We start from the raw sequence: 15,703 nt of genomic DNA on the forward strand, positions 1-15,703 counted from the left end.
GCCTCCACCAAAGGGGGGCTCGCTCGACCCACCAGCGGACAGGCACCAGTATTGGGAGAGGGGGGCTGGCCGTCAGGGTTCATCGCGGCTCTGGCACAAACCCGGCGACACGGAGGTGGCACGGGCAGGAGCGGACTGGCCGTGTCGGCTTCTCACTTTTTGGATTTTAGAAGGGCATGACATGCCTATATCTGTGTCTCCCCCTCCTTTTACTCCTCCACCTCTTTTATTTTCGCATGACTATATGTACTTGTCACTTTTCCATGTGTTAGTTGTGTCTTCTGATCAGTTTGTCAGCTTTTGGACACCTTTGAAGGTGTTTTCTATGTGTTTCTATGTGTTTTTGTTTGCCTGCCATTGGTTTTAACGGTGTTCGAAGGTGTTCGACGAACAGTTCGACGAACAGTTCGGCGAACACACAGGTGTTCGACGAACCGAACCGAACTCGAACACTACGGGGGTGGCTCAACACTAGTTATCAGGCCTGTCATCCAAATATGGCTCAGAGAGTGGGTTCCTGTACCAACAGCGGCCAGGTACACAACTGTCGAGTCAGGGGATAGTTTTGGAGGATAATGATGAGGAGGAGAAACCGTGTTTACAGGAGGGTGGAACTCAAATCAGCTCACGGGCATCACTTGAGCATGACTGAGGGGATACAGAGGACCCAGGCCATACACCTCCCACCAAGGACAGCTTGTCGTTTCCTCTAAGCAGCCTGGCACATATGAGATAATACATGCTACTGTGACTGAACAAAGACCGCTGAGTTGCCTGGATTTTTACCACTGCTGATTACTAGATGGCCACCCTACTGGATCGTCATTACAAGGACAATGTACCATAATTACTTTCATCACTGCAGCGGGATCACAAATATGTGAATTCAATCGCACGATGGTAGAGACACTACTGATGGGATTTTCACTGGAAGAACAAGCCAGAGGAGGAGGAAGTCACCAATGCAGCTAGGGCACTGCCACCACCTCCGAAGGCAGGGTTAGCATGGCCAAAATGTGGCAAAACTTTCTCAGCATGCCACAACATCCGGCACCACCATTTGAAATAGTCTGTATGTATTAGCTGGTGGCAGCATTACAACAACATGGTGGAAGAGTACCTCTCCACACGTCTCCACATACTATCTGATAGGCTTCCCAATTTAACTTCTGGGTGTCTAAATTGGACATATGGCCTGAGCTTACCCTATATGATTTGGAGGTGCAGGCTTGCCCAGTGGCAAATGTACTGTCAGAATGTGTATTTAGCACAGCAGGGGTTGTGATCACAGGCAGGCTCCCAACTTGGGGAGCAGCTTGGAATCACAAATCACTTTTTTTAGGCAAAACATTGCTTAAAAACAAGCAGCAAAATGTTTTCCCTCACAAAAAGAATAATTTGTGATCCCCTGCTTTAATGTCTGTATATTCTTTTGCTTGCTCCTCTGCCCAGAAGCTGTCATATGATCTGATCATGTTCCTGCACAGTCAGACACAACCATTACACAATACACAGTAGGGGAACATTGATAGGATTACCTCATCACAGGAACATTTTTTTAAACACATCCAATTGTGGAATTTATTTTTATTCCATCCAATTAATTAAAAAAAAAATTTCATGGGAAAATCCCTTTAAGTCAGCCACATAAAAAAAAACATGAAAAACAATAGAAAAAAAACACCAAAACCAGTGTTTGATTACTCCTCCTTTGCCTCTTCCACCTACACCACCACATCTACCTCCTCCTTCACTTTGACCTCTTCCTCCTGGGTCTACATTGTTCATTTCTGTTTAGTTAATTATATGTTATTTTAAATAAGTTATATAAAAAAAAATAGAAAAAAATAGAAAAAAAAAAAATGAACCGCAAAACCAGTGTTGGATTACTCCTCCCTTGCCTTTTCCACCTACACCACCACATCTACGTCCTCCTTCACTTGGACCTCTTCCTCCTGGGTCTACATTGTTCATTTTTGTTTAGTTAATTCTATGTTATTTTAAATAAGTTGGATAAAAAAAAACTTGAAAAAAAATAGAAAAACAAACAAAAAAGAACCCCAAAGCCAGTGTTGGATTACTCCTCCCTTGTCTCTTCTACCTACATCACCACGCCTACCTCCTCCTCCACTTGGACCTCCGCCTCCTGGGTCTACATTGTTATTTTTTTTTTGGTTAATTCTATTTTCTTTTAAGTCAGTTCCATAAAAAGATAAACAAAAAAAACATAAAAAAAACCCCCACAAAAATTGTGTTGTATCACTCCTCCCTTGCCTCTTACAACTATACTGCCACATCCACCTCAGCCTCTACTCCTCCTCTTGGACCTCCGCCTTCTGGGTCAAGCTTATTATTTTTTCTTTTTTTTATTCTATGTTATTTTAAGTCACTTCCCTATCAATATTTGTTTGCAGGACTTGTCCTGCTCTTATCCCCATTTAGCTTCCTTTTGCAGCCCCCTAGCCGTTACTATGACCATTTTACAGCACCAAACTTTGTGTCCCCATTGACTTGTATTGGGTTTGGGATCGGGGTAACGTTCAGAAACCAAACCGAGCTTTGAACTACAGTTCGCCCGAACACGATGAACCCGAACATCCATGGGTCCGCTCATCCCTACAAAGAAGACGTGAAAGAACACACTTTGAGCCTGAATCTGGATAATGGACACAGCGTGCAGTACAATTACAGCGTCACTGGAATTTGAAAGTATTTTTTTAATTTGCTATTTTTGCATGCTATAAACACTGATTTATAAAAAATGTATTTGGCATTACATCACCATATTCTAAGAGCTATAACTTTTTGTTTATTATTCCATCAAAAGAGCAGTCGAGGGGCCTGCTTTCTGGGGTATGAGTAGAAGCTTTCATTTTTATCAACACAACATATTTTTATCACTTTTCTTTCTGAGTGGCAGAGTGAACAAAAACCAGTCATTCATAAATTGCTTTTATTATTTTTTGCTCATGCCATTCACTATGCGGTAAAGTTGATAAAACAACTTTATTCTTTGGGACAGTACAATCACAGTAATGACACATTTATATATTTTTTTATGTTTTGCTTCTTTTCCAGTCTAAAAATCAATTTGTTACAAACAATAATTTGTTTTTCCATGGTGCTATTCTGATAGCTATAATTTTTTTTTCTGACAGCCATATTGTGGCTTGTATTTTTGTGGGACAAGATGACATTTTTATTAATACCATTTTTTATATGATCACTTTTTATTTAATGTTTTGTGTAGAAATATGACAAATAAAAAACTATATTTCTATCATGTTCTTGATTTATTTTTTTACAGTGTTCACTGATTGGGTTAATTAATATGATAGTTCTATAGATTGATCCATTCCAGACATGGAAAACAAACTTTCTTTTTTATTTTTCACATTTTTACAAACTACAGTACAGACCAAAAGTTTGGACACACCTTCTCATTTAAAGATTTTTCTGAATTTTCATGACTATGAAAATTGTACATTCACACTGAAGGCATCAAAACTATGAATTAACACATGTGGAATTATATACTTAATAAAAAAGTGTGAAACAACTGAAAATATGTCTTATATTCTAGGTTCTTCAAAGTAGCCACCTTTTGCTCTGATGACTGCTTTGCACACTCTTCGAATTCTCTTGATGAGCTTCAAGAGGTAGTCACTGGAAATGGCCTTCCAACAATCTTGAAGGAGTTCCCAGAGATGCTAAGCACTTGTTGGCCCTTTTGCCTTCACTCTGCGGTCCAGCTCACCCCAAACCATCTCGATTAGGTTCAGGTCTGGTGACTGTGGAGGCCAGGTCACCTGGCGTAGCACCCCATCACTCTCCTTCTTGGTCAAATAGCCCTTACACAGCCTGGAGGTGTGTTTGGGGTCATTGTCCTGTTGAAAAATAAATGATGGTCCTACTAAACGAAAACCGGATGGTATAGCATACCGCTGCAAGATGCTGTGGTAGCTATGCTGGTTCAGTATGCCTTCAATTTTGAATAAATCCCCAACAGTGTCACCAGCAAAGCACCCCCACACCATCACACCTCCTCCTCCATGCTTCACGGTGGGAACCAGGCATGTAGAGTCCATCCATTCACCTTTTCTGCGTCGCACAAAGACACGGTGGTTGGAACCAAAGATCTCAAATTTGGACTCATCAGACCAAAGCACACATTTCCACTGGTCTAATGTCCCTTCCTTGTGTTCTTTAGCCCAAACAAGTCTCTTCTGCTTGTTGCCTGTCCTTAGCAGTGGTTTCAAAGCAGCTATTTTACCATGAAGGCCTGCTGCACAACGTCTCCTCTTAACAGTTGTTGTAGAGATGTGTCTGCTGCTAGAACTCTGTGTGGCATTGACCTGGTCTCTAATCTGAGCTGCTGTTAACCTGCAATTTCTGAGGCTGGTGACTCGGATAAACATCCTCAGAAGCAGAGTGACTCTTGGACTTCCTTTCTTGGGGTGGTCCACATGTGAGCCAGTTTCTTTGTAGCGCTTGATGGTTTTTGCAACTGCACTTGGGGACACTTTCAAAGTTTGCCCAATTTTTCGGACTGACTGACCTTCATTTCTTAAAGTAATGATGGCCACTCATTTTTCTTTACTTAGCTGCTTTTTTCTTGCCATAATACAAATTCTAACAGTCTATTCAGTAGGACTATCATCTGTGTATCCTCCTGACTTCTGCACAACACAACTGATGGTCCCAGCCCCATTTATAAGGCTGGAAATCCAACTTATTAAACTTGACAGGGCACACCTGTGAAGTGAAAATAATTTCCGGTGACTACCTCTTGAAGCTCATCAAGAGAATGCCAAGAGTGTGCAAAGCAGTCATCAAAGCAAAAGGTGGCTACTTTGAAGAACCTAGAATATAATACATATTTTCAGTTGTTTCACACTTTTTGGTTAAGTATATAATTCCACATGTGTTAATTCATAGTTTTGATGCCTTCAGTGTGAAAGTACAATTTTCAAAGTCATGAAAATACAGAAAAATCTTTAAATGAGAAGATTCGTCCAAACTTTTGGTCTGTACTGTATATTTAACTTTTTTTTCCTAATCTCAGTGTGGGACATCAACTTTAACTGCTCTGATTGCTGGTCTAATACTCTGCAATACTTTTGCATTATAGGATATAACATCTCACACAGGCAGGAAGTTTGTCAGGACCTTACAGGTCACCATAGCTGGGTGACTTCATGATCATTATTCGGTCTGGGGTCATCACGGTAACCATTCGCAAGCTGCAATGTTTACTGCAGTTTGCCGTTCAGAGAAAAGATGGCATCCCCTTCCTCTGTTAAGCAGGTACAGTACTTGTTAGGTATGCTAAAAGAAGAAATATAAATCTATTCAATTTCACTTGTATAGCATTGGCTAACTTAGCAATAATTAAAACAAATAATAAAACATCAGTCTTGAATAAGACTTAAACTCTTTCCCTCTTTAAAATAACTGGTTGATGCAGAAGTAATTAATGCGGAACTAATTTATTTAAATTTCCATAGAAATATGCATCAGCTATGTCAGGTCCATCATTCAGTGTACACTCATTACATTTCCTCACTATTTACTTGGAGTAATGCAGAATGACTTAGCACATAGTCATTTGAACTAAAGAAGAACAGATATTTTGAAATTCGAAGTTACTGACTATCGAATTTTCCCAAAAAATTAGATTTGCCCAAATCTCAATACAACAAAGCTTGTAATTGAAAATACACATGGTGAAAGGAGAGAAACCCACTAGCCATAAGAGCTTACACTCTACAGGAGAGATAGAGAGTACCCTGCTGATCACAAGAGCTTAAACTACAGAGGTGAGAGAAAGTGAGGACCCCACTGACCATAAGAGCTTACACTCTATAGGAAAGAGAGACTTACCCAGTGTCTCTGGAGATGGAAAATTACATTGGGTACAACTGAATTATATTCACCCAGGTACTGACCTCCCTACACATGTGTAAGATATCATAATTGCAAAGGTTTATGAGGAGGCTGGCATGGCAACACATAATGACCTTAGCCTGTTCTCTGATGCTTCAGTAGTGCGGGAAATGATGATGGGCAAGTTTTTTCTGTTTCTTTTTGTCCACTGTGAATCTAAATTTCTCAATGTTCAAATTCCGGTAAAAGTGCAATTATCAGGTAATTTGACTCAAATTAAATCCTGTGTGGCTCGATCAGCTCATCTGTAATTTGAACTATTATAATCTTTATTTATACAGAACAAGCAGATCTTACAGTGAAGATCAATTTAGAATACAAAAAAAAAGTAAAATCACAAAGTAGGAAAATAGATAAGTAAACAAACATAACCAGTACAAGAAAACAAAATAGTTTTTTTTTACCATAAAATCATAAGGTACCGTCACACTTAGCGATGCTACAGCGGTCCCGACAACGATACGACCTGGCAGGGATCGTTACTGCGTTGTTATGTGATCGCTTGTGCGATGTCAAGCAGTCAGATCTTCCCAATGACGCAGCAACGAAACGGCGACCCGTAGCGACCTGTATAACGATGCAACGCAAATGCACGTCTATGTGTCTCAGTTCTGAGTCGCCAATGAGGTCGTTGGTAAGGTGTCAAACATACCGATGCATGCTACCAGTGGGATCTCAATGATCAAAAAATAGTCCAGGCCAATTCGACGCGACCAGTGATCTCATAGCAGGGGCCTGGTCGCTGCTACGTGTCAAATGTAGCGAGAATGCTGCTACGGTCGCTGTTGCGTCACAGAACTTGTGACTCAGCAGCGATCTCGCTTAGTGTGATCGGGGCTTTACACTATTAATTGGATGAAATAGACACAAAGGTGAAGATTTGTCAAACTCAATAAGCCAGAATACAGTTGTAACTTGCACCAAAATATGCCTATCATGCATTGCCTACACCAATCAAATCTAAAATTTCTTCAATTCGCCAAAAACTTTACATTTCATAAAATTCATCTTGAATTTAATTTGCATTGAATCAATTTACTAGTTATTATGTATGTCACTATCTAATGACATGTCTACTCCATGAAGTTTACCATTCTGTTATACCTGTATGCAGTTGACAGGAGAGCAAGAGCAGAGAGATGAATTCCTACTCTTACTTTCTGAAATCCATCTTGGCTTTTCTACTGTGAGAGATGGTTAACACTTGACAACAGACAGTCTATCAAATGTTGTCAAGTTGTCTGAAAGTACCGTTACCATTTGTGTGCTCTAATTAAAGGGGATATGAATATATAGTGCTCACATGTTTCAGCAGCCATTTATATCACTCACATTTCCCAGTGGGAATCGCAATCTAAATTCTTGGGAGGTGGAAAGAAAACCCAAACAAAAATTCACATTTTATGCAGATCAGAGATCAGATTCTAACCCAGGACCCCAGCACTGCAATGCTGCAGTACGAATCAATGAGTCACCATGGCGCCTCTCATATATAAATAACTACTCACTCATAAATGTCAACTATGTTTGAGGATAACTACATTTTGGAAATAAGAGCTATATATACTGTAGTTATTTTCAATACTATTTTTAATATCTACAAAAAAATGTATTCTCCTTTTTTAAGACGTGAGCATAAATAAATATAAGTAATAGTGATAAGCAAATCAGCAAAAATTCACTTAAATTTGGATAGAACTTTTGTTTTGCATCAAACTTATTTGATGCAAATACAATGCGTCCTATGCTCTGTTTTTTGCTGAATCCCAGAGCATGATAAATGTAGAGTTTTCATGACTGCAATGGAAGCATTGGCGAAGACTAAAGATGTGGAAGAAAATATCGGTCACCACACGTGAAGAAAAGAAGACACCAGGGCTGCAAGGTGAGAAGAGTAGTGTTGTTAAAATTTGTTTGGCATTTTAAATTCGAGTTCGTGTTCGGGGTTCCAGCTTGTTCGCGCCAAAAAATCTGCGTGACAGCTTGGAAAATCAGGGATGTTCATGGGCGGAGTCGATTTTTGGTCGCGAACAAGCCGGAACCCCAAACACGAACCTGAATTTGAAATGCCAAACAAATTCGCTCAACACTTTAGAAGAGCTAACTGGGTGTGGATCTGAAGCAGTGGGATAAGTGAGCTCCGAGGTGAATATATATATTTTTTAGCCCCTTTCTGGTCTATACAAATCTAGCAACATGGCAGACACCTACCACTTTGCTAGATTTACTGGAAAAATGGCAAAAGACATTGAAAGCAAATTTGATGTGCCTTGAATTGATTTGTTCTTCTCTAGTAAATTAATTTTTTTGTGACAGTAATATTTATCAGATTAAAGGAGATACCAGAGGTGTATAGACAGCAAAGCCATACATGGGAATGTAATAAGTAATTGCAATAGTTTCAGTAACCAATTTAAAAAGCTACAAAACCTGGGTAGTGGTTTCTGTTCTTTAAACTAATTTCATTCTTTTAGATTACAATTGTAACGTGTTTCATTTATTAAACATTGTAGAATTGTGGTTAGTATGGTATTTTTCATGAGAATTTGAGATTATTAACCAAACAAGGAGTGGATCCAAAACACTAAGGGCAGGTGCAGACAAGCGTATATTTTGTCATCTGAGAAAATCAGAACAATTATTTCAATGACACTATGATCAAACTGAGAGTTTCATCAGAGTGTGATCATAGTGTGATCTGATAATCTCAGATGGAGAGAAGATGGAAAAAATTTTTTTCTCCATCTTCTCTCTTCTGTGAGGCCACGGAAAGCTGGCTGCACTCAGATGACATCCAAGTGCAATCCGATATTTCCCATGCACTCATGGGGCTTTCACAACCCTATAGACTTCCATTGGTCAGAGAGCGATCTGATGTTTTGTCGGATTGCACTCGAACCAAAAATACGCTTGTCTGCACCTGCCCTAAAGATATTTTTTAAATATGTTTCTTATCTTTGTATATCCCACTGTTGGTTTCTACTTATACAATAAATGTCATATATTATTCAAGTTTTATAAATTGTGCCTAGATAACACATGATAAAATCGATTAATTTGCCAATGTCACAAAATTACTAATTTGATTTGTATCTATGAAACCTTCTATGCTAGATTAATAAACCTAAAACAAGTATGTACACAAAATTTTAATTTCACATGAGAGTAAGCCTCACACCAGGAAATGACTTGGTCATTCTTTCTTAGTGATATATTTTATTACAACAGATTTATTTTTTAGCAAGAAAACATAATCTATGAGTGATTTCATTTCCATTCATCAATTTTACTACATTGCAGTGTGACCCCATAATGACTTATTTAATCAGTTTCAGCGAGCTGCTTTATGTAATGAAATGATACGTGGAACCTTAAATTTAAATTACATAAGTGTATCTAAAATTCTCAGATTCACCTAGTTTCCAGCTGGGCCTGTCTGCCAGGCACTACATCAATGAAATTAGATAGTGACATATAGAAATATACAGCTAAATTGATTATATGAACATTTTCCTTTTCACCATTTTTATATATATTTATTTTATTATTTAATGGAAATTGTAATGGGAAGGTCAACTTACTTAGGATGTCGAATATCAGGGAGTGATCTCTCCAATGCAATATTGTTGCTAACATATATATTAAAACCATTTTCTCTGTAGGCTGTGTCATCTTGGTCTAGTTCATTGACAGGATATGGTTTTCCATGTTCACCTTTACCTGGAACAGAAAACATATTATGCATAAAACGGTCAAAATATTATTCTAAATTAACCCTGATATTCACCTATCCTTGAAGAATGGAAAGTCTCAAAAGAGATCTGTAGCATGTCATTATGTTTCTTTTAAGTTGTGAGTAAGAGGAGATTGTCTTTAAAAGTGTCAACTAGTATGGATTAAAGGGACTTTTCACTTTCTACAAAATTTTTTGACATACCATCCTTTTATTGCCATATTTTTAATTAGCAAGAAATAAAGCCTAATACTATTTAGATGTGCTGGATATCTCTTTTTGAAGACACAATACGTGCCTTGCTAGTGGTAGCTCCTTGTAGCAGCTATACTGTTTGTTCCAGTTACAGTTTTTATTTGTTTTTATGTTTCTTTGGACTTTTGGAACTTCTTTCTTTTTTTTTTCTGAACCTTTCATTCTGAGTCTTGAATCCTTTGGAATTTTTCTACTTGTTGGATTGCACTGTACCTGTATGTTGGACAGTGGTGGGATGGAGGGAACCAAACACCCTGGGGAGTCTGGAGGAGAGGACGAAAAAAGCATGGAGGAGTGAACCAGGGGGTCAGGAAAGAGAGCCAGCATACCAGGAGAAGATGGCACAGTGAAACTGATGGCCCAGCGCTACCAGCACCTGGGAAAGCATGACATGGAAGAACATGACAGCAGGGATGCTGTATTCAAGATGAACCAAGAGAGCAAGACCATAAGGTGCCACTGGTGGACATGGAGGTTACAGTGTGGTGGTAAGATATAGGATGGATATCTTCTATCGGCTATGGCATACAGACATTGACTACTACCTCAGGATACACTGCACAAGCACTATACCCTAATTTGCCACTACTACTTACAAGCCCCCCACAGCAACTGCAATCTAGGGGAACACACCCTGGTCTAACGCAGTTAATGTTACCCATGGATGAATGCTGCCACCCACAGCCTTCTACAGATATACATCTGAGGCAACTATTGCCATCTATGACAGGACACTATGCACCTATGGCCATATGTGGACTGAAGAGATGTGCTTTCATAAGCTCCTGCGGACTCAAATGTAACACAGCTACCATCACCTCTGGTTCTACAACACATGCGGTTACTACTTTATTGGATATGTGTGCAGCCATCTGTGGTGAACAACATATACGGACAATTACATACAGGCTAGTTGGGATGGATGTGGATGATGATTTGCTAGATGTCCCAAGGACTGTTACTAAATGTATTGTGCACTCAAGGGGTCTACTTCTGGAGCTGTGCAGGCTAGTGTCTTCTTATGCAGTGGGTAGACCACTTGTTCCTTGTGAAGTGTGGAGACTAGTGTTGATCAAGTATGTATCATTAACCCTTTCCGGCGAGCACGCTCGAGTGCTCACCGAGTATTTTGGCATGCTCGGCATTTCGTTCATTGTTGCCGTGACTGCAAGTGTCACGGCTGTTGGACAGCTGTGACACATGCAGAGATAGCCTGTTCGCCATTTCAAAAAGTTAACTACAGCTTTCGCAGTGTTTCAGCAGCATTTGCAGCTTCCAGCTCACCAACTGGTGTGCGATGTGTTGGAAATCAACGTTGCAGATATTTGGAAAGACTTGTGAGCAGCAGAGGGCAGATGTTGAGAACTAGCTTCAACATGCTCGTCGGAATTCAGGTCAGCCTCGGCACATAAGAGCTGATGAGTGGGCATGGATGCCCACTTTGAGGACTCCACCAAGATGGTGAGCGGCGATGATGCCATAATTAGTGTTACCATCCTGCTTCACTGTCTACTGAAACGCTTGCTGCTCACAATTAAAGAGGAGGCATTGCAGATGGAGCATGATGAGATGGACAAGGAACTATACAGGGTGATGCTACTCAGCACAGCATCATCTCATCTCAACGCAGATTGGGAGATAATGAGGAGGAGGAAGCGGAGAACAAGGACAGTCATCATCTTGGTGTGGACAGGGAAGTCTTGGCTGTTGGCAGCCTGTCACGCATGGCTGCCTTTATGTTCCGCTGCCTTTACCTTGACCTTCGCGTTGTACGCATTTTGGGCATTACAGAAAACAGGCGCAGCACGAGAGAAGTCTTGGAGATGGAGATGTGAGATTCCGATTAAGTTAGATGTTAGTCTTAGATCAGTTGCAGAACAGAGGGCACGGGAGGGGTGATAGACAGAAATGAGGGATGAGATATTGGGCGGTGCAGAATTGTGGAGAGCTTGGTGAGTGAGAGAGATGAGTTTGTGTTGTATTATGTAATGAATGGGCAACCTAACAAGTGCAATGACTGGCACAGGGTAGAAGCGTTGGTGAAGCGGCTTGATAGAAATATGACAAGGGCTGCTGCATTCAGAATGGATTGGAGAGGAGAAAGTTTGCTTACAGGGAGACCAATTAGAACAGAGTTGCAGTAGTGAATAAGAGTGACAGTAAGTGTTTTTGCAGTATCAAAGGTGAGAAAAGGTCAGATTTTGGAGATGTTTTTAAGGTGCAGGTGAAGAATTATAAAAAAAAGGCATTAAAACTGATAGGCGCATCTGCCTGTCAACTTAAAATGCTGACAGGCTGACTCTTATCAAAATGAACAAGGGCTGGATTGGGCCACCAGATGATAGCATCAAGCATAAACTCAAATCCAGTGGTTATTTTCTTGGGGGGGGGTCTATTCCCATGCACTCCTTCATACCTAGACAAGGGTAATATATATGCCTCAGGATTTATTCTATTTTTGGCATTACCAGTCTAGGAGACTCACTCCTTAATTATAGAAAATAAATTTTTAACTGTGGCCCTCCACTATTGTGACAAAACAGTTTATAATCTTAATCAGCCAGACGGTTAGATTTGTTAAGCCAAGAGAAATACATTATTGTGTTTGTGTTGACTTGTAAATGTATGTATATTTCTGTGGTGGTCAAGAAGCACAGACCAGTATTTGTATAACCCTGATTGTTGTCTTCTCTTGGTTCTGAAACAATGATGTTTGTTACTATGCTAATTGCATACTATACTAAAGCCAGCTAGATGTTTATTCACAAGAGCCCCCTGCTATACCAACTATGTAAAATGATTAAAGGAGCAAACAATGAGACCTGAGACCTGTGGAATAATACTCTCCCTAATCTTTGACCTGTGGATGTGTACTTCAAATGACAATTGAACTATTTAAGGAACATATGCCTTTGTAGCAGGAGATTTTTAGGGAACGTGTCAGATATTATACTGCATTTAAAGTAGTATGGTATTGGTCAGCGACCAAGTGTGAATAGGTTAAACAACACACAACTGGCATACTTTAAATGCAGTATAATATTTGACACGTTCCCTAAAAATTCTGGATTAGTATCCTGCAGAAATATCTGATAAGTCTGATAACTACAGTTTTAGCCACTGGCCTTGTAGTACACTTAGTATTGGTCAGCGACCAGATGTGAATAGGTCCAACAACACACTGCTGCAGACTTTAAATAGAGTATAATATTTGACACGCTCCTAAAAATTTCAGGATTATTACCGCAGTATTATGGGATCACGTCTGATGACCATGGTTTTAGACACTGCCCTTTTAGTATGGTATTTGTCAGCTACCAAGTGTGAATAGTTTGGAACAACACATAACTGCCAAACTTTAAATGGAGTGTAATATTTGACATGCTTCCAAAAATTTCAGTATTCTTACCGCAGTAATATGGGATCATATCTGATTACTACGGTTTCAGTCAGTCGCTTAATAGTATGGTATTCGTCAGCGACCAACTGTTAATAGGTTTTAACACAAAACTGCCATACTTTAAATGGAGTGTAATATCTGACATGTTCCCAAAAATGTCTGTGTTATTACGGCAGTAATATGAGATCACGTCTGATGGCCACGTTTCCATCAGTCGTCTAATAGTATGGTATTTGTCACCAACCAAGTGTCAATAGTTTGGAACAACATGTACCTGGCAGACTTTAAATGGAGTGTAATATCTGACACGCTCCCAAAAATTTCTGTATTATTACTGCAGTAATATGGGATCACGTGTGATCATGGAAAAGTTTCTCTGCTTCCACAATACCGGAATGCGAATATAATAAAAAAAATCTGTCTCTATTCTGCTCACAAGCAAACAGAGCAGTAAAATGGTGTACTCTGGAATGCTTTTTAAGCAAATAATCAGGATTAAGAGCAAAAAAAAAAGTAGCCTGGATATATTGATATCTGTAACAGCAGCAGCAGACAGAATGTGCAATGGACCCTATTATGCTGTTTACACTGCCAAAATCCCAGCCTGCCTAACTCTTGCTATCAGGAATAATATATGCAGCTGGATTAGTCCTCAAAAGGACTGTTAGTTCAGATGGATATATGTCTTGCTGTGAAATACTTATATTTAACTTTTAAACTGTCAATTCTCTCAGTAGCTCAACATCATCTCTCCTTACTCTGCCTGTTTACAGGTTAGACTGTCATGAACATAGGGCCACCAGGCCTTATATAGACCCAATGACGCTATGCGGCCAGCCAATCACTAATGCCATAACCAACATGACTACTGCATTGCAGTGCATGGAAAGCAATCCCTGAATGTTCATTGGCTCTCTAAAGAGCACCAAATATGCAGGACGGGGACCCGAGCTCCCGCCCAGGCATCCCAGAAATACTCGAGGAGCGCAGAGCAGTGAGATGCTGGGGCGAGTACCGAGCAGTGATGAGCACTCTGGTCACTAATAAAGACGACATGCACCTTATAATGAATTCAGTGCATCTAACACCTGCACACTCCTTTATTAAGACTGAGTGGTTTCCTGGGGCACAATTATATCTTAACTCCCCTCCTGTATGGTTTTCTTGTATATCAAATGTATTAAGTGTTATTTGTGCTTATTATTTGATTTTGCTATTTGATTTTTGGTTCTAACAAATGAATGAAAACCTTATTTTTAAGATACAAAACACTTAATGGGTATAAATTGTAAGGTGTAAAATAGGAGACATACAAAAAAACAGTCAAAAAGGGTACAAAGAAGTAATGTGGGAATATGTCCTCTATAATGTCCCTGTAAGGACCTAAAATAAGAGCCCTACTTATCCTCAGAGGTTGACACCCTAATAGACAATGCAAGATAAAGCACTCCTGCTCCTCGTTGTCTGGCCCTGAGAGTCCATATAATAACCGTAGGTATAGTACCCTTGAGACACAAATATTACCACAAGAAACACAGACATAATAGTCTATAACATATGCATATACAATAAACAGTGGTTTCCTTGTTTCACAATATATGCGTCACATTGGTGCAAGCAAAAGAGGTTAGCTAGATTTCGTCCAACATATGTACACCCCCAAAGGAAAAACAGACATGATAGTCTACAACATATGCATATGCAAAAAACAGTAGTCTCCTTCTTTGACCATAGATGCGACACATAGATGCAAGCAAAAAGATATTAGCTCGATATTATCTAATACACGTGAAGTAAGAGATGCATGCCATTTAATGAACTAAGTGCATGTTACAAGTGTCATGTAAAAGTGGCTTAATTTTATTATTAATTTGACGAGTGGGTTTAACCATATTGGCAAAGATGGCAGGGACAGGCGTGAAAATGGCAAGTCACAAATATTTAACGTAATTTCCAAGTTGAGAATAAAACTGGTATAAACACCTTTATTAATCAGGGCCAAAGTGTTGATTCACAATGAATGCAAAGAAATGATTACTACAGTGTGATAGAGATGAGCGTTGTTCTACTCGAACTGTTCGCCAATCTCAAATTCGAGCTGTTTTGGGCGGTGTTCGAGCCGTTCGGCGAACACGAACGATTTGAGAAAAATTCGGCTGTTCGAGGTTATGTTCGATAACTGTTCGTGCACCAAAATCATAACTGGATTTTTTCTCAGTAATGATGAAAATTAATGTTAATACGCAGTTTTAGTGTACAGCGGGGTGGGGGGAGGGTCAGGGGATGGATCTCTGCAGGAATAATGAAGATCTCCATTTTTTTTTCTCATTCCCGCATTTACAGTGGGGAGGTGCAATCTGTCAGCCTAT

General features: G+C 39.7%; 1 protein-coding gene across 2 annotated transcripts in view; it reads right to left on the reverse strand.

The window, feature by feature from the left end:
* The window catches only part of GALNTL6 (polypeptide N-acetylgalactosaminyltransferase like 6), a 3,351,701-nt gene that overhangs the window by 2,274,779 nt on the left and 1,061,219 nt on the right, over positions 1–15,703 (reverse strand). For both annotated transcript variants that reach the window (XM_073656298.1, XM_073656306.1), the window contains exon 3: positions 9,528–9,666. In XM_073656298.1, coding sequence (XP_073512399.1) covers positions 9,528–9,666 — 139 coding nt within the window. The remainder of the gene's footprint in view (positions 1–9,527; positions 9,667–15,703) is intronic.

Source organism: Phyllobates terribilis, unplaced genomic scaffold (genome assembly GCF_046119375.1).
Source record: "Phyllobates terribilis strain yellow unplaced genomic scaffold, ASM4611937v1 Scaffold_1__5_contigs__length_1240528914, whole genome shotgun sequence".
Taxonomy (NCBI): Eukaryota; Metazoa; Chordata; class Amphibia; order Anura; family Dendrobatidae; genus Phyllobates; species Phyllobates terribilis.